The sequence below is a fragment of the Lichenostomus cassidix genome, chromosome 5, assembly GCF_008360975.1.
Source record: "Lichenostomus cassidix isolate B80296 chromosome 5, HeHo_3.0, whole genome shotgun sequence".
NCBI lineage: Eukaryota > Metazoa > Chordata > Aves > Passeriformes > Meliphagidae > Lichenostomus > Lichenostomus cassidix.
This window is the reverse complement of record NC_139486.1, coordinates 16981121-17002230: the sequence shown is the minus strand read 5'-3', so window position 1 is coordinate 17002230 and position 21110 is coordinate 16981121. Positions and strand designations below refer to the sequence as shown.

Here is a 21110-nt window from a genome sequence, read left to right as displayed (position 1 = left end):
GACAGTGCACAAGTCTTCCAATCACTTGCACTGAAATGTTGGCAAACACATGCACATGGCAAAAATCTGCAGTGTGTTTAGTACGTTTAGTACTATGCATCTCCTCCTGTCCTTGTCTGCAATCCTCTCTTGTTCACCAGTTACTCTAGGAATTCATGTTATTCTGTGCCTTCTCCATCCTCTTCCATGCACATACTATTTATGTCCCCCTCCCTCTTCCAGATACCCTTTTACCCCTCCACTTTCATTCTATACCAACTCCTTTCCCCCTTTTCTCTACCCCACAGATCTGGCTTCTTTAAATCAGTGATCCTTCAGAAACTGTCTGATTTTTTTCTTCCCACTATTACCAAGGGCAACCTCCTCTTCCCAATAAAATCTTTCCTTTTTCCTACCTACACATAGAGGGGATTGCTTGCCCTTTTACCACACACAGTCCCTGAAGGCTGCTTAGGAGAAGAGGACAAGGACCACTCTTCTCCTTCCAGAACAGACAGTTTCTTGGTACATCACGCTGTCCTGAGAGAAGCTTCTCAAGAGGCATTCCTCTGGCAGGGTCACAAAGCAGGCTGACAATAGCTTTCCTCAGCTGCATGGGAAATGCTTTGATGGTAATTGACTCTCTTCCCCAGGCAGAGTATCAAAGTGCAAATCAAGGCTTCCCCTGGAATTTGGAGTTGGTTGCCCAGGCCAGAACAATAGCAGCGATGCTAGACAGTCTTGGTAATGGTTTCTATTTTAACTTCTGCCTTTATTTTTTAGAGCTGCCTGTCACTTGGCATTACTGCCATGCTTGCTGACTAGCAGTATGTTTGTTTTCTTATATTCCCTGTTTTTGTTCATCTGTATTCCACTCTGGATTCCTGCAATCCCTTCACTGCAAGCTCTGTGGGGCAGGATGATTCTTGCAGTATTTGCACAGCCCAGTACAGTGGAGGTCCAGGCCTCTTCAGTGCTCTGTTAATACACAGCACTAAAACCTTAGGTCTGGTCACAAAATAAGGAGGACAGTACTGGCAGGAAATGAGACCACTCTTTGCTCCCTGTTGCCTGCCCACTGCCTGGCATCAGTAAAAAAAAAAAAAAAAGCAAAACGGGCAGGATGTGTGCACGGAAGGAGCTGAAACAGTGCCCAAGTGTATGGAAAGTATCCAGATGGCTGTGGTAACTCACACTATGGGAGTCAAATCAAAACAAAATGAAAACAAAACCATATGCCATGTACCCTTCACTCTCTTGTTCTCTTTCTCTCCTTGCCTCTCTCCTGGCTCTTGCCCGAGGCCTTTCTATCATTATGGATAATAGTATGTTACTCATTTAAGTGTATATCATGAATAGCAATAACCTCTATTTTACATTAGAGATCACGGATTAAAATTATTCATGTAACAAAGAATGTAATATGAACCACAAAATTATACTCATGTAAGGGTCAAGGAAGTGCAAGGGTCTAAAAGGAAAGTTATATTTCTTTATTAAATCCTTTTTATCTGGTATGCTGTATACTTATAAAAGAGAGTATTAATTTTATATGTCTATGTTGCTATATGCTATAGAAATATCTACTCACAACCTGCTTGTATCTCAGGGGGAGTATTCAAAAGCATCATGGCAGTGGCAGCATCAATGTCAGGATCTGGAAAAATCAACCAATAAATACATTATTTACAACTGGGCTAATCTTCTTACCCCCACTGCTAAACTATAGGTTCGACCACGTCTCAGAGTAAAAAGGTATGAGAGTTCATTATTCAGAGGGCTCATTGACTACATATGAATTTACTCCCAAACTTGTATGTGAGCCCATTGTTACTATTAAACAGTGCACAGTGATCTGTCACTGAGCTGTACTTGTGCTTGTGTGTGCACGATACCTTTGCTGTTAGCCTCACCAATTCACTGTTTAATTCTGTAAGAGAGTATTTAGATTTCGTTACAAAGGATCTGTGAAAGCAGGTACAACATCATAATTTGGAAGCAACAGAGAAGGATGAGCTGATAGCTGAGGAGTGGGAGAGCATAAGGAACACCTACACCTGAGCAAGTACAGAAGATGACACTTCTTCATTTCTATTTGTCAAGAAAGATTTCAGTGAAGTTTGAGAAAGTGTTGGAAGACAAACTGCTGCAATTAAGAAAAAAAAAGCAACTAGCACTTCATTGAAGCACCAACTTATTTGCATCCTTGTCCACTGTCACCTCAATATAAGCAAAAATGATCAGCTGGTTGCTGTTATTCTTAAATTGGTTTCTGAATCCATCACGAACAGTCAGCTGACAGATGGTAAGTTATAGAGACAGAACAAAATATGATCCTTTTATAACTATATTCACTTGCTTCACACACAACAGCTCGGGTGCTATGGAAATGCAGGTAGCTATGACAACAGTAAACAACCCCACAACGGCCACTGAATAAGCTGAAAAGAACATCTGCCCCAGCAAAGCGTCCCAGCTGCCCTGGGGCGCAACTTGCTAATCGTGCAGTGATGCCATGTGACAGAGAAAGCCGCCTATGCCATGTCCAAATAAATGAAGTGTGCAATTGAAGCAGACATAAAAACGCACACCCTGGCCGACTGCTGCCTCTGTGCTGCTAAACTGAATGACTAATGAGTATGCATTTGTTGATTGGGGTTGGGGGTTTTTTCAGCTTGTCATTATTTATACCAAATTACATATAAAAAGAATCAATTTACTACTAATAGCTTCATTGCACTTTATTTTGGCTATTATGACAGAAAATTACTTATCACTGTTAAAAATATGAGTATTTTTTATCTTTATATAGTTCAGATCTATTCCCAGTAATGTGATGTGGTATAAAGCTCTGTAATTTATTAACAATACAAATGACGTAGAGAGGATTTCAAAATCTGCTTAAGCCAAACAGAAATTCACTTGACAGGTGAATTTAAAAAAGGGACTTTTTATTAGTCTAAGTATGTACTACTTTTCTGTGAATAGCTGCAAACACTCTTCTAAAGGCTACTACTCTATTATTTAATTGCTGAAACAATAAACAGAGAAACAATGTAGCGGATGTCAAACTGAAGCTGAAGCAGCAGACTTACTGTAAAAAGTGCCTGTGCCTCCTGGACAGGTCAACATTTTCCAAAGAAAAAGCAGCGTTACCAGCTTATGTTCATCTTTAAGTCTGAAGATACCTCAAAAGCAGTGTTCCTGCTGCAATTATCTATGCTGAAAGTGCCACTTCCAAACAGCTTCATTCCCAAATACGTGCCATGTTGCAAGACTGGATCCACACACCACACAGCAAGTGTGTGGTGTCAAACTAAAGAGGAATAATCTATCTAATGTTAAAAAGCACGACAAAAGATCAAAGAAACCTGAGAAATAAAGACAAACCAAACCAGAATTCTTCAATATTTTTCATTCCATAAAATCAGAAAATTGTTAGAAAATGAGTTTAGTGTATCATAGTTTGTACAGCCAACTTCAGCAATTGTTATTGGCTGTTCCTAAATTTTATTTTGTTTTAGTTCAAATATGGTCCCCTTCCCTGGGTGACATTGTAGTATAATGCTGATTTTGCTGCCGAAAGAATAAAAGAGCACTACTAGAAAAAAACACATTTCCTGATGACTTTGGGTTTTGTTTGTGTAACAAACTCTGATTTGAGATAACATTGATGCAACCAGTTTCTGTTGAAAGGTGCATTCTTAGCTTTTGTACCACTAATGGTACCACTGTGTTTCTACAATGATACAGGACATGAACACGAGCTGCTCACAAAACAAGGCTGCATCTGCAGCAGCTGTCTCCTGAAGCATAGCCATGTTTCAAGCCCATCCACACCTGCTACAGTGCCTAGCTCTGGTTCTATTGGTATATTCTTGAAGAAACCAGACAGCTATTCCATAATGCCTTGGCAAGGGTAAGAGAGCTTAGAGGCATGCATGAAAGGTGGTGTCACAGTAGCATCCAGGACAATATGCTTTGGTTTGTCCTACTGCAAGGAAAAAAGAAAAAGAAGGGACTGGTGCATGAGTGAGACAAGGGCCAAGGGCCAGCTGTCCACACAAAGAGGTACAGAAGCAATGTTCGAGGGCAAATTGAAAAGCTGGCACATTCTTTTGCAGCATTGACATTCACAATTCGGAGGTGTTCTCCTGAGCAGCGTGTCAAGAAGAAGAGTTAAGAAGTGGCCACGAGGAGCAGAACCAAAGGCATGTGAGTGAAGGGCACCTTTGCTGGGGCTGGCACTTCAGGCTTTGGCTGCCAGGTCCCCACCAGTGCCCCCACGCTGATGACCTTTTCCCCACAGCTGCCATCCTGAAGTCTCTTCCATGTGGATTCTCTCATTTGTGGCAGTAAGTGCTGACCTTGCTTACTGTTGCATCCCCACCAGCTGGTAACTGGATCCTCTCCCTTCTACCTGGTCTGGGTTCATGAAGCTGTGGACTTCAGAACTGAGATCTCTGCCCTACCTGAAGTCTGTGATCAACACAAAGGCTCCTGAAGTTATGAACAGTGGGTGGTTAGAGAAACATGATTGCAGGAACATCTTTCCCCAGGAAACCAGGTTAAAAATAACTACATATAAAGTTTTGGAATATAGAAAATTAAGTATTTAAATGAATGCATTCTGGTTTCTTTTTCTGCTAATTCAAATAAACGGTGAACAACTGACTGCATACGTGAACTGTTAATTTTTTGCCAGTGGAAAGTACAAGATGTCCAGCCTTCCCTGTGAAAGAGGGAAGGAACAATGAAGAAAAGGAAGGATAGTGGACATTGTACAAAGAAGTAAGAGTATGTCAAAGTCTCCAACAGGCAACACTGGAGAGTGACAAGAAAGTAATGGCAGAAGTTGCCAGCAGCCACAGTTCTTCCTAACAAACAACTGCTGTTTATCTTATATACTTGGTGCTTCGTGCAACAATCTGAAGTTTCAGTGCTTGGCCCCTCATGCACCAAGGGTCCACCACAAAGTACCAGGAAGGACCTGAAAGAGACCTTAAGCACTTACACAAACTTGTAAGGCATGAAAGCCATCAAGGGGCTGGAATCCTACTATGGCTGCAGTACCTCCCCTTGCAGTGTGAGCCTGCTGGTGGTTTTTGCCAACATTGTTTTCAAAGACAAAACTTCTTGCCATGAAGACAATACCAACAATGGTCCAAACCTCATGGCAGTTCTGTTTGCTGCATTTTAGATTCACTCTCCTTGTCAGCAGCGTTCAACAGTGAACACCAAATCTGTAAACAGCAGATTTCAGTTCTTTCACTGAAAAATTAACCTACAATTTATCGCTCTGTGGAATTATATTTATGCATATTGTCAAGATGTGCTTTGAGCCGAACTTCACTTTCCATGTTACCTGAATAGATCAGAATCTGTCTTGCACAGACACATAAAGTGGCGGAATGGTAGGCATGAAATATTTAACATGAGATTACATACAAGCAATGCAGAGGATAATGCTCAGATAGCAGACTTTTTATTCTAGAATTCACAAAAAATAATTAAAATCAAACATGTACCTGAGAAAGCCAGATGTGACAGCTGTTGTTTTATATGTTGTCATCTCTGGTCCAAGTTCATTTCGTAAAGAGAGAAAGTAATTTATAATAATTCATAGTATTTGGTAATATTTCCACCTTTGATCTGGTTTCATCAAACCCTTCAAATCCTTCCCCTTCCAATTAAATAAAAATTAGGGTAACATAGTGCCCTCTTGGTTTTGCTAGAGGGTATTTATCTTTACAGCCATACCATAAGGTTTTAAAGAAAACAGCAGCTAAAGCAGTTCAAAGCAATCATGGCCTGAATTTTCCAGCACAGATGCCTTGAGAGAGGCACTTAAGATGCATATTTAGGTATTAATAAAATGTTACTGCCAACTGACGTAAAAAACGTAGTTAGTAAATAAACTACACCATCTGTATACTACACCCATAGCTATGTTATCAGGAAAGAATTTACAAGATCTTCTTTTAATTTAAAGTTACTACATCTAAAACAGAACTATTTGTATAAAGTATTTCACTTTACCATTCAGTACTGCTAGTTTTTGGTCCATTCTACTTCTGCTTCAGCACCCACTGCTTTTTCCCATTCGTATGTTCCAGCTGTAGATGGAATGCCTGAAACCTACTGCCTCTGCATTCAAAAGGCAGAAGTTCAGTATATTCCTTGTCTACAAGATCAGTCTTTTAACTCCCTCCCTGCCTCTTTCTAACACAGCCCATTCCTGCACTTTCTCTTGTGATTTGATTCTTTGATATTTTCAATTTTAATCAGCAGAAAAGTGATAGAAAAACAACACCATCTTCCACCTTTTACCTTCAGGCTTATTAAACTGCAAGAGAGCAAATAGCAGCTTGCCCCCGTTTAACGTGTCTGTTAACAGATGTGCCTTTTCCCTTCCCACATCATGATGGTTAACCTTGGTATGAGTCAGGTTAGGTCAAAAACATAAAGAATAACGAACAGAGTGGGGGCTTTTTTTCCCATTAGCTTTTTTTTTCTTTTCTATTTTTAATTTATTTTGCCTAATGATGGAGTAAGAATATAGCTGTTAAAATGAAATTGCAGTGTGCAAGACAGAAAGAAATACCTGAAAAGAACTGTAAGTACTGTAACTCTGTCCAACTCCTTGGTGTGGGATGCCACTGAGTCCACTTCTGAAATATTCAAATAAGGTTGAGAAGCTCTCTTAAAATAAACAGAATACTTGTGGAAGCGTACAGTAAACCAGTAGGATTCAGAACCAAGATCTTGGGAAGAAACAAGAAATTATACCCATATCTCAACAACAGTGCACAAAAGACCAAGCATGAGAACTCTGGAAGCTATACAATAGAGGCCAGAAGGAAGCAATTTCATCAGCAATGCAAAGTCACAGTGGAGCATCTCCCACTGCTTTAGACAGATGCAGTACGAGACACAGAAGAAGAAAGGCACAGGTCTAAATGAACTAATAATTTTTCCTACTTAAGTTCATTTCTGGCCCTGCAAAGTAAGCTATAGTACAAGTACCCTGAGAGGTCTAATTTTAAAAAATACAGAACATTTGTAGCAGAAACCTTCTTCCTGCTCCTCTATTTTGTTACATTTGTATTGTCATGAAGCAACACATACGATTTCCATTCTCTAACAATACCATTTTATCAGCTGAAAAACTGCAAACCAAACAGTTACAATGTATTCTTGTTAAAACTACTGGCTTTAATAAAAAGAATGGTAGTAGAAAAGAGTTACAGAAGGTCTTATACATGCACAAACTCAAAGAGGTTCATCTATGATTCAGAAAGCTGTAGGAAACCAAAGCATCCTAACTTTTCATCTCAGGAATAAAGACTAAGATAATTTAACTGTTAAAAGACAGAATCACAGCACTGATAGTCATTTTACCACTGCAAAATAAAAATATTTTAACAGACACCTGACTAAAGAGAGATGAGATACACATCTCACACATAAAGATGATGTATTATAACACATTCTCTCCTTAAAAGGGTTGAGATTTTTGCTTTGGTTTTCTTCCTTTAAAATTATTTTTTTATTTTGATACATGCTACTGGCAAGCTTAACTTTCAGTGCAGAAGGACATTAAAATAAACTTTACCAATCACGAAGGCAACAGTAAAGCTTTTTGACTACATTCAGCCAGTGTGGCTTGGAGTACTGAACAGAAAACATCAGCTAGAGAAAACACTAGCCAGTGAGCTAGCACAGAAGAGAGAAACAATGTGCTGTTCCATCATGTACTTACCTAATTTATGATCAGGAATTTCAACCATCTTCTTAACTGATTGCTGCAGCCTCAGCTTCTACAGTGGAAGACGTGATTATGAGGGCTGTAACTTGTTGCAGCCTTACAGGTTGCAAACATTTTTTTTTGACTGAAGAATACACATACACATAAACACACATGCTCTTTGTACCCAGTTATGCAGATGTGTGTTATCTCTGGGACATTGAGGCCATCATTGCTCAAGCTTTCATAATGTCCCTGCTGCTAACAATAGGTTTCTCTTCCAGCAAGGTGGGAGGATGGCTGGCAGGAGGAAGTCCTCTATAAAACTCTGACCAGGAGGAAGTCATCTACAAAACTCAGACAATTTAAGACCAAATAAACCATACCCTATTGTCCCATACCAGCATTTTTCTAAGCACTCATTTCCTTCTCACTGCTATTTCAAAATACATTTGTGTCTATCAGGCCTTGAGAACCAAGTACATCTTTCAGTCCAGCAAGTGCAGACCATGCCAGCTGGAAAAGGCATGATGCATTTCCCTTAGCCTGAGTGACCCTTGAGGAAATGTCTCCAGTCCCCCTGCCTCCCTCAGCCACTAGCTCTGCAAGAAAAAGTGGCTTCTGAGTACTTTCACTACAAGATGAGTCTTCAGGAGACCCAAATATCCCAACTGTTGCAATGACCACAATCCACACCAAGAACACAGCAGGGGAAGGCCTAGGGAGGTGAACACAAATTCCTCACCGGTTTCAGGATCCAGAAAGCAAATGGGGAAATCTCAGATAAACATGAAAACAACAGTGAGAAGGGTATTTCATGGATTTGAAGAAAAAAAAATGCTGCTAATGATGAGAAAAGGGTCAGGCATGTGACACTGACAGTGAAAGCACTGCACATAGTATAAGAGCCAAATGCAGTCTAAAACCAAAATAAGAGCAGAAAAGGTGAACAAAAATCCAGCAGCTAAAATAGGTGTGTGCTAATAACACGTGCAGACTATCATAATAGAAGAGGAACTCAAGGCACCAGTGTTATTACAGGAAAATTCACAATTATTAGTGAAACAGGTGTCAAAAGGTCTGCACTTTTCAAAGTAGAGAAATACAGGTTTTATATGGTAGGACACTGTTATGCAATAAAGAAAGAGCAGACTTCGGAAACAGAATAAAAAAGAAAATATTTGGAAATGCTGTGGACAGATGGTCAAAGAAGATTTCTAAGAGAGAGGCTCTGGGTCTGCTCTTGACTCCTTCCACCAGATATAGATCTGGATAGAGCTCTGCATCATTAAAGAAATGGGAATTATGTCAACAAGGAAGACTAACTTCACAATACAGATTGGACAACAAATGCTACTAACCATGGTAAGACCAGTTATTCCTGGATGTGACAGCTGACAAGTTTCTTTATCCATTTTGCTGAATGAACAAGAATAGATTCTATTCTGCTCTTTATCTTAAATAATGAGGATGACTTTGGAACAGGGGGCCATGAAGTGATTCAGTTTAGATTAAGTGGGAAGGATAACAGCAAGTCTAATTTTGTTTAAGATCCATTATTTTGAAAGAAAAAGTTCTGATGAATTAAATGCTTCCTGTGGAACCTATGGAAAACAGACTGGACTGAGGAACTCTAGACCTCAGTCTGGAATAAGCTGCAGTTTCTGCAATTCACTGTGTCAAGACCTAGGTCAAACCTGTATCCAGAGAAAAGCAGGAAAGATGCACTCTTTGAAAATAAGAATACAAAAACTTTAAAAAACAAGCTGGACAACCAAACCAATATGGAAACTGACTTTAGGACAGAAAGCAGAGGGCTTGGCTTGCTCAGTTAAGCAAAACAAAGGCAGAGAGGATGTAAGAGCATCAATATAAGACAACCACGGGATACAAGGCTAAAAGCCTTCTACAAAGTTAAAAGAATTATTAAGTTTAAAGATAATTTCAATAAAGTAACACTGGCTGAACACAAGGCTGGCAACTGGAACACTTCTGGAAATCTCTTCTAACAGGAGCTGAAACAAAGCAAAAAGTCTGAATGCAAATTTTCAGAAGTATTTACAGAGTGTTGCTGCTCACAATGTCACTCAGGGGAAGGGACTCTTCAGAAGCTGCCTTCCAAACTGCTTCTCTAGGGCAGGTAAGTTCTCTGCAAAACTCTATGACAGAGAGGGAAAGAACACAAAACACAGTCATGAAGAACCTATGCCAGTGAAAGCCTGTTTGCTCAAAGGCTTATCAACATAAACCTGCACAAGCACCAGGATGATGTCTGACATTCCAGGACCAGACTTCACACCACTGTGTCAAAGGTGACTTGCAATAAGCTTAGGGACTCTGCTATGGACACACAGAATCCATGTCTACCAGCTTCCAGCATGCTCTGTGCCCTGAGCTGCTCAACTCAGGCAGGATGCCTGAAGATCAGTGGCTGTCTGCACTTGGAGGAGCCAATTGCTGAGCTGGAGCCTCACACCAACACAAAGTGGTGATGTGAGCCCACTGCTGCCACACATTAACAGCCTGAGCCCTGTGGCAGCAGCCCTAGGCATGTAAGAAAGACTCCTGGTGCAATGAAGAGGCGTTGTTGGCCAGGAGCCACTCCAGTACCACTGGAACCATGAGTAGCACTCATGGAGAAAAGTCAGTGGGAAAGTTCTGTGAGATCTGGCTTGCAACTGGTGTCACCTCTCCTATGGCACTTCATGCCTACTCCATTCCTGTTCAAACTCTTGCCTTCCCTCTTCTGCTTGTCTCTGCAAGACAGTGGAGCAGATCCAGGCAGGAAGGTGCAGAGAGGTGCCAGCATGCAGAGCTTTGTACATGTGGGACTGGGAGAACCAGAGAGAAAGGATGCTGGACCACAGCTTAGGGAGGTCAGTGCACAGGGACTTCTCTGTGAACTAAGGAAAGGCTGGGAAAATTGGCTGCAAGCCCAACAGTTCTCACTTTGGTGTACACTGGGCAATCCCAGGTTTCAAGGTGTGAATGAAGGCAGGACAGCTAGAATTGTCACCAGAAGCATGTTAAAGAGCCAGGATAAGCATAAGCAATTTCCACAGACAGAAAGGCATACTGCTTTTCTGCAGTCTGCTGGGGCTCCACTCTGTGTTATACAGCCATGACAGCCAGCCCAGGCACGTCCTCCAATTCTAGATTAGGTGGTTTTTCCCCAGGAGGGACAGTGGGTAAATGAAGGTGTGTTAGTGCTAACTCTCAAGTAAAGTCACACCTGAGACGCTACTTTTTGTTTGTAGTTATGTACAAGTCAAGCTGGCGGATTATAAATGAAGAAAAATCCAAGTCTGTACCATTTACTTCCCTTCTTCCTGAGAGACTGAGACCAGTGGTCATTAGTATAATCAATCAGTCAATCAATCAACAAATCAAATTACTAGTTTTGAAAACCTATTATTAAATCCACTGGAAAATCCTGGTGGGGCAACTGTGTCTCCCTTGCCAATCTTTTGCAACTGTATCCCTATCAAACACCAATGGGACTAGACCCAAACTTATCCACATGGAAGCAGACTAAAGTCTATTTTCCATCAGAGCACTTGACAATCATGTTTTGGCATTACTGTGAGCCAGCCCCATAATGCACATGGAGATGCTAAGGACTTGTCCATGTCTGTGGATGAAGACTGAGCACTCTCCACAGGGAATGATGCTCAACATGGCTGGAACAAAATGCTCTTCTGCTTCTCTGAAGGAAATCAGTGAAGGAAGACAGCAACACTGCCATCATCTAAAAAACTGGTTCCACTCTTCCTGAAATACTCCTTTTAAATACCTTTAATTAAAATGGAGACACACAGGATTCCACTTCAGCCAGCCTCTGATTTGCTATGAATGATCCTGTTCAAACTCCATGAATTCTGAACGGCCACTAGCTGACAGGCGAGTTTACCAAAAGAGAACACAACCAGAACTCTTTTGCAGACTCTTTCAGCTCATCAGCTGAAAGGTGTAAAGTGTACTTACTCCACAAAACAGACTGGGTAAGCCAGGAGGCTCTCATCCCCTTCTTATGCTGAACAAGGACCCAATTGATCATGTGTACAGGCCACGCCTAAAATAAGTTGTGGGACATTAAGAAAAAATTTTAAAAATAAATGAAATTAAGCTTTATCCAGAAAGTAGTGAGAGCTGTCTGTAATCCAGGAAAACAGTTATATGGCTATACAAGCCAGAGAATGAGTAGCATCCATAGAAGAGGGTCAGAGTACCAGCATCCTGCAGGGCTCAGCCCCAGACTAGAACAGCTGGACAGCTTAGCTACAGCTCAGAACAGTTTTGTAAAGGACTAGTGCTTTCATTAACAAGAATCATAACCATGTTCTGCACAACTCTTATGGCATGTAACAAGGCCAGAGAGGAAAACACCTTTTAAATGGTGCTAGATCTCATTTCCTTGCAGCCCACCAAACACAGCTCCTGATACCAGGGAGCTATGCCTCTGCTGGGAAGGAATAATCCTTGCTCCCGCCAAGTGGGTGGCAAGGCAAAAGCTGCCATGGAGAAACAGGGAGCTTGCTTTTATTAAGTATTTAGTAATCTTGTCAACTTTGTGTTTAAAACTAAATTGAGAAAAAGCCCCCCGTTTCCTTTTGTACTCCAAAATTTCAACGAACTCCAGTGAGAGCTGGTTTCTGATTTCAAGCAGCAGTTTCTGCAATCCTTGTCAATGCAGCAAAAAGGCATCTCTCTAGCCTTCCCGAGAGTTCTGCTTCACATGTGTACAGCACAGTTCATACTACCTCTGCCAGAGCAAGATCAATGTATTACCATGATCTGTGCATCAGATCTGAGTGTCTGTGGAGAGCAAAACATGCACTGTCTGGGCAAACAGATCTTAATAATGTTTGGTAATCAGATGGATAACAACAAAACAAACCAGAGGGAACACATTTGCCTTGCGCCCTTCCCATCTTTGTGCACTCATCTTTACTGAACGCCTATCATCTCCTGGGAGTGCCACATGGAGCCACTACCCCACCATCCTCTCTGTACAGACGTCCTCCCAATGCACCTCTCCTCCCTGGCACGCCCAGAAGGTGAAGAGTTGCTAAGCTTCCCAGTGTGCCTGTTGAAGATTTCCCACTCCACATTTCCCTGCTTCTCTCCTTCCTGTCTCCAGCTGGGTGTAGGGAAACCTCAAAGGATAAGGGTGGCAAACCTCCAGAAAAGCAAATGCAAAAAGAAAAAATCTTAGACTTATTTTTCTTTTTAGTGCCATAATTTACAGCAAACAGCTGTCTTGCACATAGTCAGGAACACAACTGAAACATTATAGGAATCCTTTTCCTCTAACAAATACCTGATGCCCTGATTTAGAAACAATTACTCATAAATCTGGTGCAACATTTCATCCAGTACAACAAACAAATGAATGGCATATGCTATAGAATTGTAAGGCTTTTGTTATAAAGCCACAAATATTATTCCTCTGGGAATATATCAGTGAAGATGTTTCTATTTTATGCAAAATTGTCAGTGAAATTCCAGCGAAGTTACAGATCTGATAGTTACAGCACTCCTTAGGGTAGAAAAACAAGTGCTACATTGTACAACGACAATACAGTTATGGAAAACAGTGTAAAGCCTTAAAGTGGCTGGGGAAAAGTCATCAGTCACTTGTTTCAAAGAAGGTTAAGAGTGGTAATTATGCCTGATTAAAAATCAATGTTGCTAGACCTGATATTGGCTGGAAAGGGCCTGGAATTCATAAACCCGCAAACTCTTAGTGCTAGGTATGCACTGAGCTACATCTTTACCAGAGATGAATGTAAGCAGCTCCCTCCCTTTTAGTTTCAAGGCAAAGTATCTGGGAACCTGTTTGAAGTTGGTTTTTATGTCACTACTGGGTATTTTAACAGAAGTGTGAGGATGTATTTGCAATGTAACAAAGAGTTTACTTACAAAGTTAGTTTTAGAAGTGGGAAAACTTTATTTTCTATTCATGTCAGCCAGCAAGATTGAATCTGATCTGGCCCTCAATCATGATAATGCAGCACAGCCTGCTTAGGCTTTTTACTGATGGGACTGCTTTGAGATTGCTAGAAAGGACGCTGATGAGTATTAACTATGATGTCTGTCATTTTGTATCTCTGGGTAATAATCCTACAACTCTATCATTATGGTAGCAGACTGCCTCTCAAGAATTTAAACACAGAAATTCTCTCTTTTCTTTCAAAATTTCTAGATTAAGTAGTTTGACACAGGTATATGTGCAAATCAAAGAAAAAGAGACATGTATGTAAGTACAAGGTACTGGAGAAAAAGCACAAAAGGCAGAAAAGTGAATTTTGCAAAATCTGTGATAACACCCTAGCTGAGCATGTCTACATGAAGTACTTCCATGGTTCTTAAAGCCAGGAGTACATGGCAAATTACTGAAGGACATCACAGCTTTTCAGGAGCAAAACTGGAGGAAATCTCTTGGAAAGCTTTGACTATTTGGGCAACTATTTCAGTTTTCCAGGATGGAAACTTAACAGATATATTTGTAAGAGCCTCTATAAAAAACAGCAGAAAATTTTCTTTTAAATCAGCTGGGGAGGTCCTGTCAGAGCAAGAAATCAGTTTTTTTATTTTAAAATCATATATGTGTATACATTCCAGTCAGAGCAGCAGAGAGAGTCTAGGTTCACTGTTACAGATGGATGGAGAAGATACTTCTTATGGTGTAGCAACAAGACACCAAGCAGCTCTGAAAAAATGGAAAACCCGCAGAGCACAGGCAGCAGCAATGGTCTGATGCAGAAAGGACATTTCTTAGTGCTGTCCCAAATTATCCACCACCACACTTGTCTCCTGCTCACAGAAATCTATTTGCTATAATAGTCCAAAGCCCTGGTAGGAAAGAGCTGCAGGACTGCCTCCCATGTTGGCTGATGGAGATGCACATCATGGAGATGCACAAACCTGACATCAACACAAAGCCACCAGCTGACCACATGCAGAGGAAGCTCCTCCCTTACCCCACAGAGATGTTTGGTGGTCTCCCAGCTTGCTCATTTGCATGTGTTCTTCTCAAACCAACCCTTCCCTGTGCTTTACAAATGTGGCTAGGAAAGGGCAGCTGACTACAATCACCTCTGAATTTCACAATCTGGCAAAATAGTGTTCCTGGTAAGATACCCCAAGCACACCCACAGCAATTACCACAGGTGGCTTTCCATTCCACCCCACAGAATTCAATAAAAACCACGTTTCTAGTCAAAACCTTTCATAATATTTCAATACCATCCTCTCCGATCTTCTTTCTTTTTTCCTGCTCCTCTTGGGCATATATCAGTTATTTCAGGAGGCTTTTCCCTTTTTCCACAGGGATAGGATGTCGTGCCCATTGCTGTGGTACCAGAGCTCCTCATACTGGACAGACACATCAACATGCCCTGTCCAAGGCTTCCCAGAAGGCTGGGACATGGCTGGGGCCTGAGTTTCGGCAGGGTTGGAAACACAACCCTTCTGGGGCAGACAGCCATAGCTGAACACTGAAATACAATGCCTTAATAAGTAGGTCAGCCTGTTCCTATAAAAGCAATGGGTTTAACGCCAACCGTGCCTGCCAGTGGGAGTAGGAAGCGACTGCAGCTTCCCCCTGTTTCTCACATTCAGCCCCTTTGAAGCTATGACACTCCTCTGCTGTTACCCTCCGGGCAGCAGGGCTGGGCTTTGGGGTGCCTGCAGCCCCACGGTACCTTGGCTCACAGCAACTCCACCTCTGCAGGGCTGCAGTCAGGACTGCTGGAACATTGCACCAGAAAGCAAATTCCAAGAAAACAAACACCATCACTAGGCAATTGAAATGCAGTTGGTAGCAACAAACAAACCCTCTGCAATAAGGATCTGGGGCTCTGTTCTTGCCAACAGGTTCAACAGGTTTTGAATACTAAGTCATCCTGAGGTTTATTAGTGCCTAAAAGGGAAACACCACAAAGATCTTGTCACCTGAGGTTTCACATTGTCCCCCCATTACTGCAGCCCACCACCCTCCTCTTCCTCTTTGGCAAGAAAGTATTTTCAGCCCCTTTAAATTAGCGAAGAAAACACTCCCCTACTGTCCAGCTGAAACTTTCAAGCACCCCAACGCACTGTGTGGGAAGGGGGGAGGGTGCGGGGGCAGCACCCTGCCTGCAGGGCAGTGGGAACACTTCTCTGTTTGCAGGAGTTTTAGTTGCACAACAAGCACATCCCGGAGTGACACGTGGTGCCAAGGCAGCACGCTGTCCCTCAGGAGCACACCTGGGCTGCCAGCACTCCACAGGCGACCCACAGTCTTCCGTGATGCCACCTCAGACACGCGGGGCTGAACTTCACCTGCAGAGCTTCCTCATCACAGCTACCATGGAAAAGCTCTCCTGAGCAGAAGGATCATTGCTTGCAAAGTACACCAGTTTATTTCAATAAAGGCTGATACACTCTTGTCACTTTCTTTAAATATAGCAGCAGTCAAGGGCATTTACTGAAGACAGCACAAAACCCAAGAAGGTTTATTCAAACGTTTCTTCTCTCAGTGAAGCAGCTCACTAGGATGCCTCTGCAAATGGAACTCCGTAAATCAGCCCAACATGGCACTGAGTGGATTGCAAGATCACAACACAATGCCCAAATACCATCTGCTCGTCCCATGAGCTTGGTCTTGAAAGTCTTTAGCTTTTGTAAAAAACTGCTGGTCCATTTTATTTCCATGTGATGCTGCACAATGTAGCAGAACACACTTACAAGGTGACTATAATCAAAAGCTTTATAGCCTGCTAAACTTGTTTTAAATAATACATAGATACCAAAGAAGATACACTGTACTTTTCATCTATTTTCATGCAAACTCAGTTCTTTCTGTTGGTAGCAGTGAGGCTTTAGACCACAGAATAAATAGTATTATTTTCTGTTCCCATTTAGCTCTAGTCCAGAAACATACATTATATTTAATTATTGTTTTGGTAGAATCCACCTATGCAGACAGGCTGTGCTTACATGAATTAACTGGTATCTCTGGATTCAAGAGCACTGAAGAGGTTAAAAAAACATAAGGGCACTTATGTCAGCCCCTCCTTCCTCTCCCCTGCATGTCATCACACTTGAAAGGGTTTAAAAGTAAAAAATTCCTTCCACATCATATAATCCTGGCATCTGCTGTGTAGCAAATCAAGCTCACTCATTTTGCTGTGTTATTCCCAAAAGTAACTGTACAGATTTGGGTCTAGAACTCCATTTTCCACTTCCTGAAGTTTCCTTAGGCACATTAGAAAATGCAGTAAACACAGCTAGTAAATACAAAGCAATCTTCTCTGTCTAAGTGCAATTCTGATTGCATTACTTAAGAAATATAATTTCCTGAGGCTTTTTACTACCTTACTTTATGATACACATGATATGGTATCAATCTACCAACTTCCTTCTGCTGCCTCTGTCTTCAGAAGCCCCCAGCTCACCCATGACATTTTGTAGTTCAAATATGAAGCCATTACCAAGATTAAACCACAGAAGGAATCCAGTTTAGGGAGTGAGTAGGTCACCGTGGTCATGTTTATTATTTAATAACAGTGGGAATAATTCATATCACAGCAACAATTCTCTACCACTCCATTTATCAATTTCAAAGTAAAGTACATCAGACCTCCAGGCAGTGATGGGAAGGCTCAATCCATCTGCACGCTCTCTGTTAAACCCTGGATCCCTATTCAAGGATGAATGCCATAGTAAGATATATGGGAACAGTTATTCTTCACCAGTATCCAGGTCTATCAAAGACCAACAGGATTAGACATGAACCTGCACCAGCAAAACCTTGGGAGTAGCACAGCCTCAAATTCACATCTTATTTCCAAGCAGACACTGTGGTTTCAGGTAATGTGTTTCATCCTCCCTTCCAAATGGATGAAGCTTAATTCTTCTCCTTGGCATGGGCTGCCTGGCTGGTGCACTCACTCTGCAAGCTTTCAGAGGTAAAGACTGCCTCTTACTACCTATGTCTTGGCTGACAATAACTGCTGTAGTTAGCCTGAAGTATACAATTTCTCAGATTTTTAAAATGTGATCAAATAAGAAACCTTACGTCTCTACTAACACCTGTCTTGGATATACCTTCTTTGCAACACAGGACAGTTTCTCAGTCATTAAGCTAACAAAATCATTAATTTTCTTCTTTAACATGCTTTCCTTCACACCCTTGCTATTTGTTAATGTGATTTTCAATACTTATTGAAGGTGCAATGAAACAGAAAGGAAGAGATAATACTAAAATTGAAAATTTTATCACAAGTATTCATTTTTATCACAAGTATTCTTACACATCTCACTGCTGAGGCATTTTACTTTCAGTTTGCTTCTTCCTGCATGCCTTTATTCTGCAGCCCAAATAATTGATGAACTCCTAACTGGGTTTCCAAAACCTTATAAGAGGGCCAAAGGTTTTGCCTTTTTGTTTGGCTAATATTTTCTCATCTATTTGCCTTGCTGCCACTACAACTAAACAGCACGTTAGTGATTTGGGTTAATTCAGTAAATGCCAAATTGGGAGCTTGCCTATTTAGTTTGCTTTAGGGAAAAGAGGAGGAAGCAAACAGCAGCTTTGTAAATGAAGTTGCCCAATATTCTTCTCACAATTAAGGCTGTGAAAAGATACAGAAATGCAAAGTACTCTTTATAAACAGCATCACTTCATGCTGATCCAACTTGTTTCAATTCATTTTAATTTGATTCTTCTTCTAGAAGTGGTATAACTTTGATACCTACTATGGATTTTCACATTCAGGCAGATTGTTTTCAACTCAGCAGGGCAAACTAATGTTAGTAAGTTCAATTTAGTTTTGAGTATTTACTTAAAAGGGAGGTGGGAGCTCACAAGAACAAACCCTGAGGCTGTAACCAGCTCTCTGGGTACCAAATGCCATCTTCTCATTTGTACCATCTGATCAATTTCCAGTGCTGACATTGTTTAATATTTTTAGGACTTTTCTACTAAGGTGAAAAAGAAATATTGTGCCCCCACAACATCATTTTTTAGTAACTGCTTGCCAATGATGTACTAATGCATAATAATTTTGCAGAGTAGCTGCAACAGGCAATCAGGTCTGGCTTATGGTAGTTCAGCTGCAGTCTGAAATAGGTAGTGCTTTGAAGGACAATTTTGCTGCTCCATGCCTTTATGGCAGCAATTTGAAAACTTCTTACCCAATGTAAAACAAACAAACAAAACTAACACAAAAAATTCCCAACAAAACAACCCCAACCCCAAACCAACCAACACATCAAAACAACCCAAAAGAACCCACTGGAATCAACATATTCTTTAATATGTTTGCTGGCTCTGGCAACTAAACAAGTGTTACACAAACACACATCATGGCAAGAGGCCAAAGTAAGATCACAGCTAGGAATCCCTTTTCTTTAGAAGTCCACCCAATCACATGACTAAGATTCATAATTTCTTAAATGGGTTTTAAAACCCAAAAAATTCCTGCATCTTCACTCAAAGGGAACTCTCTCTTAAAAAATCCTGCATGGAGAAGAATCCAAGGGCAAGGAACAGAGAGAAGCTAAACTCACTTGGCTCCTTCAGCAGAGGAGCATCTCCCCTTTCAGCTGTTCCCTAAGCACTGCTGGCATTGGCAGAAAACTGAATTTAGCAACAACATGCTATGGGATGGGATGTAAAACCCCATAGCCACTAATGCATAACTATGAGAAAGTTCCTAATGGTGCCTTATTAATCCAGTCTTTATTAAATATATCTTCAAAAACAGTTGCTGCACATATATGATTAAAAATTAATTAAAAATTTTAAAAAATTGTTGGGATTATTGTTGTGGGAGTGAAGACAGAGGAACGAAAGAAAGGGAGAGGAGATGTGAAGACTTATGAGGAAAGAGCCAAAAAGATGCAATCTCAGAGGCCCAAGAAATTCCAGGCAATTGGTCAGGCAAATACAAAAATGTACTACTGAAGTAAGATTCACAGATGTCAAGGGGGGATGGAAATTTGCTCCTTTGTAAGCTGAAGGTAGAAAGCCAACCAAAAAGACATGAACAGACCTTCAAAGAGTTGACCCAACTCTAGTTTCTGGTGTTGAATACAGGCCTGTAGAAACACCTCCCCCCTGCACTTCCCACACGAAGGTTGTCGCGTTACACGAACACTGCAGATGATTAAAAATTACATTAAATTTTACAAAATTACATGGTATGCTTCTGCTTCTATTGCCAGTCCCAAAGTGTTTAGCACACTGTTAAGCTATCAAGTTTTGTACTCTGTGCCAGTCACTCCCCAAGGTGTTTATGTGAAGTACTCAGGCAAACTGAACAGAACATCTGTATTCTATTTGCTAATGAGCAATCATCATTTCTACAATTCTCCAGCCAGGGATTTTGCTGTTTTGAATACTAATGCCATTTGAAAAAAACAAAAAGAAAAAAAAAATGTTTTGCTCATTAGTACTAGAGTTACTAAAATACTTCTGTATTACTTACAATGCAACCAGGCTTCTATTTCTATTGCTTTCCAATACTTTTACAAAATTAGAACTTTCAGAAATAAAAAATTTGATGATATATGCCTAATGTATTTTCTGAATTAGTGTCATTTACTATGCATCTCTTGCTTTAATTACATTTTATCCACACAGAGGCAAGGATTTAAAATAATTTTTCAAACAAACCCTACTGAAGATTCCCTTCATCGTTTGCTTTATATATTGTGGCAGAACCCACAGCAGGTGAAATGAGGTATAAAAGTTATAAAAATATGGGCCATGGTTTACAAATTTGATTGTGTAAGAGTCCTACATGTGCAGAAAGAGTGAGAGAATATAACAGCTTTGAAACTCAGGACATGTTTTGTCTGCAGACAGAAAGAGCTATCAGTTTTCCTTCTAACCAATGGATATGTGGATCATGCGAGGACCAGGATTATCCTCTGATGGAAAGGCCACATCACAAAAACAGCAACGTGCAAGGGAGTGCTCCCAGCTGCTGCCCCTCACTACAGCATTGGGCGTTTCAGATGTGAACCTCCCTTACCATCCTGTGCATCAGAAATGCTGCTGAAGTCACTGAAGCTGAAGGGCAGCAAATGAGTTCAGAATGGAATGCTGAAGTCACCAAGCTCAATTGAAGTGGCTTATGTAAGAATTGTCTTTATATTTGCTCATAGAGTACTGAAATGTAACTTATAAAGCAAGAAAACAACGATAAATACAGGATTTGACTGATCTAGCAAGGAAAGTCCAGTGCAGTACCCGTGCTCTGATGTGGGAACAGGTGATGGGAAAGCATCCCTGCTAAGCAGAAGAAACACACTACTCCAGAAATGTATGTTATTTCAGAGGAGAGCAGAGATGTATTTCAATATGCCATGATACCCTTTCAGGCTAAAAATA

The 21110-nt window shown here is 40.9% G+C and overlaps 2 protein-coding genes across 10 annotated transcripts in view; one reads left to right on the top strand and one right to left on the bottom strand.

Moving 5' to 3' along the window:
- ZC3H14 (zinc finger CCCH-type containing 14) overlaps nt 1-21110 on the top strand; it is a 503257-nt gene that overhangs the window by 314519 nt on the left and 167628 nt on the right. The window lies entirely within an intron of this gene.
- Nucleotides 1-21110, bottom strand: part of FOXN3 (forkhead box N3) — a 209453-nt gene that overhangs the window by 26931 nt on the left and 161412 nt on the right. For 5 of the 9 annotated variants that reach the window (XM_085061576.1, XM_085061575.1, XM_085061580.1 and 2 more), the window contains one exon: nt 1571-1636. The exons of 2 other annotated variants lie outside the window; for them this stretch is intronic. In XM_085061576.1, coding sequence (XP_084917702.1) covers nt 1571-1636 — 66 coding nt within the window. The remainder of the gene's footprint in view (nt 1-1570; nt 1637-21110) is intronic. 2 more of the 9 variants (XM_085061579.1, XM_085061581.1) reach the window with 1 other exon arrangement.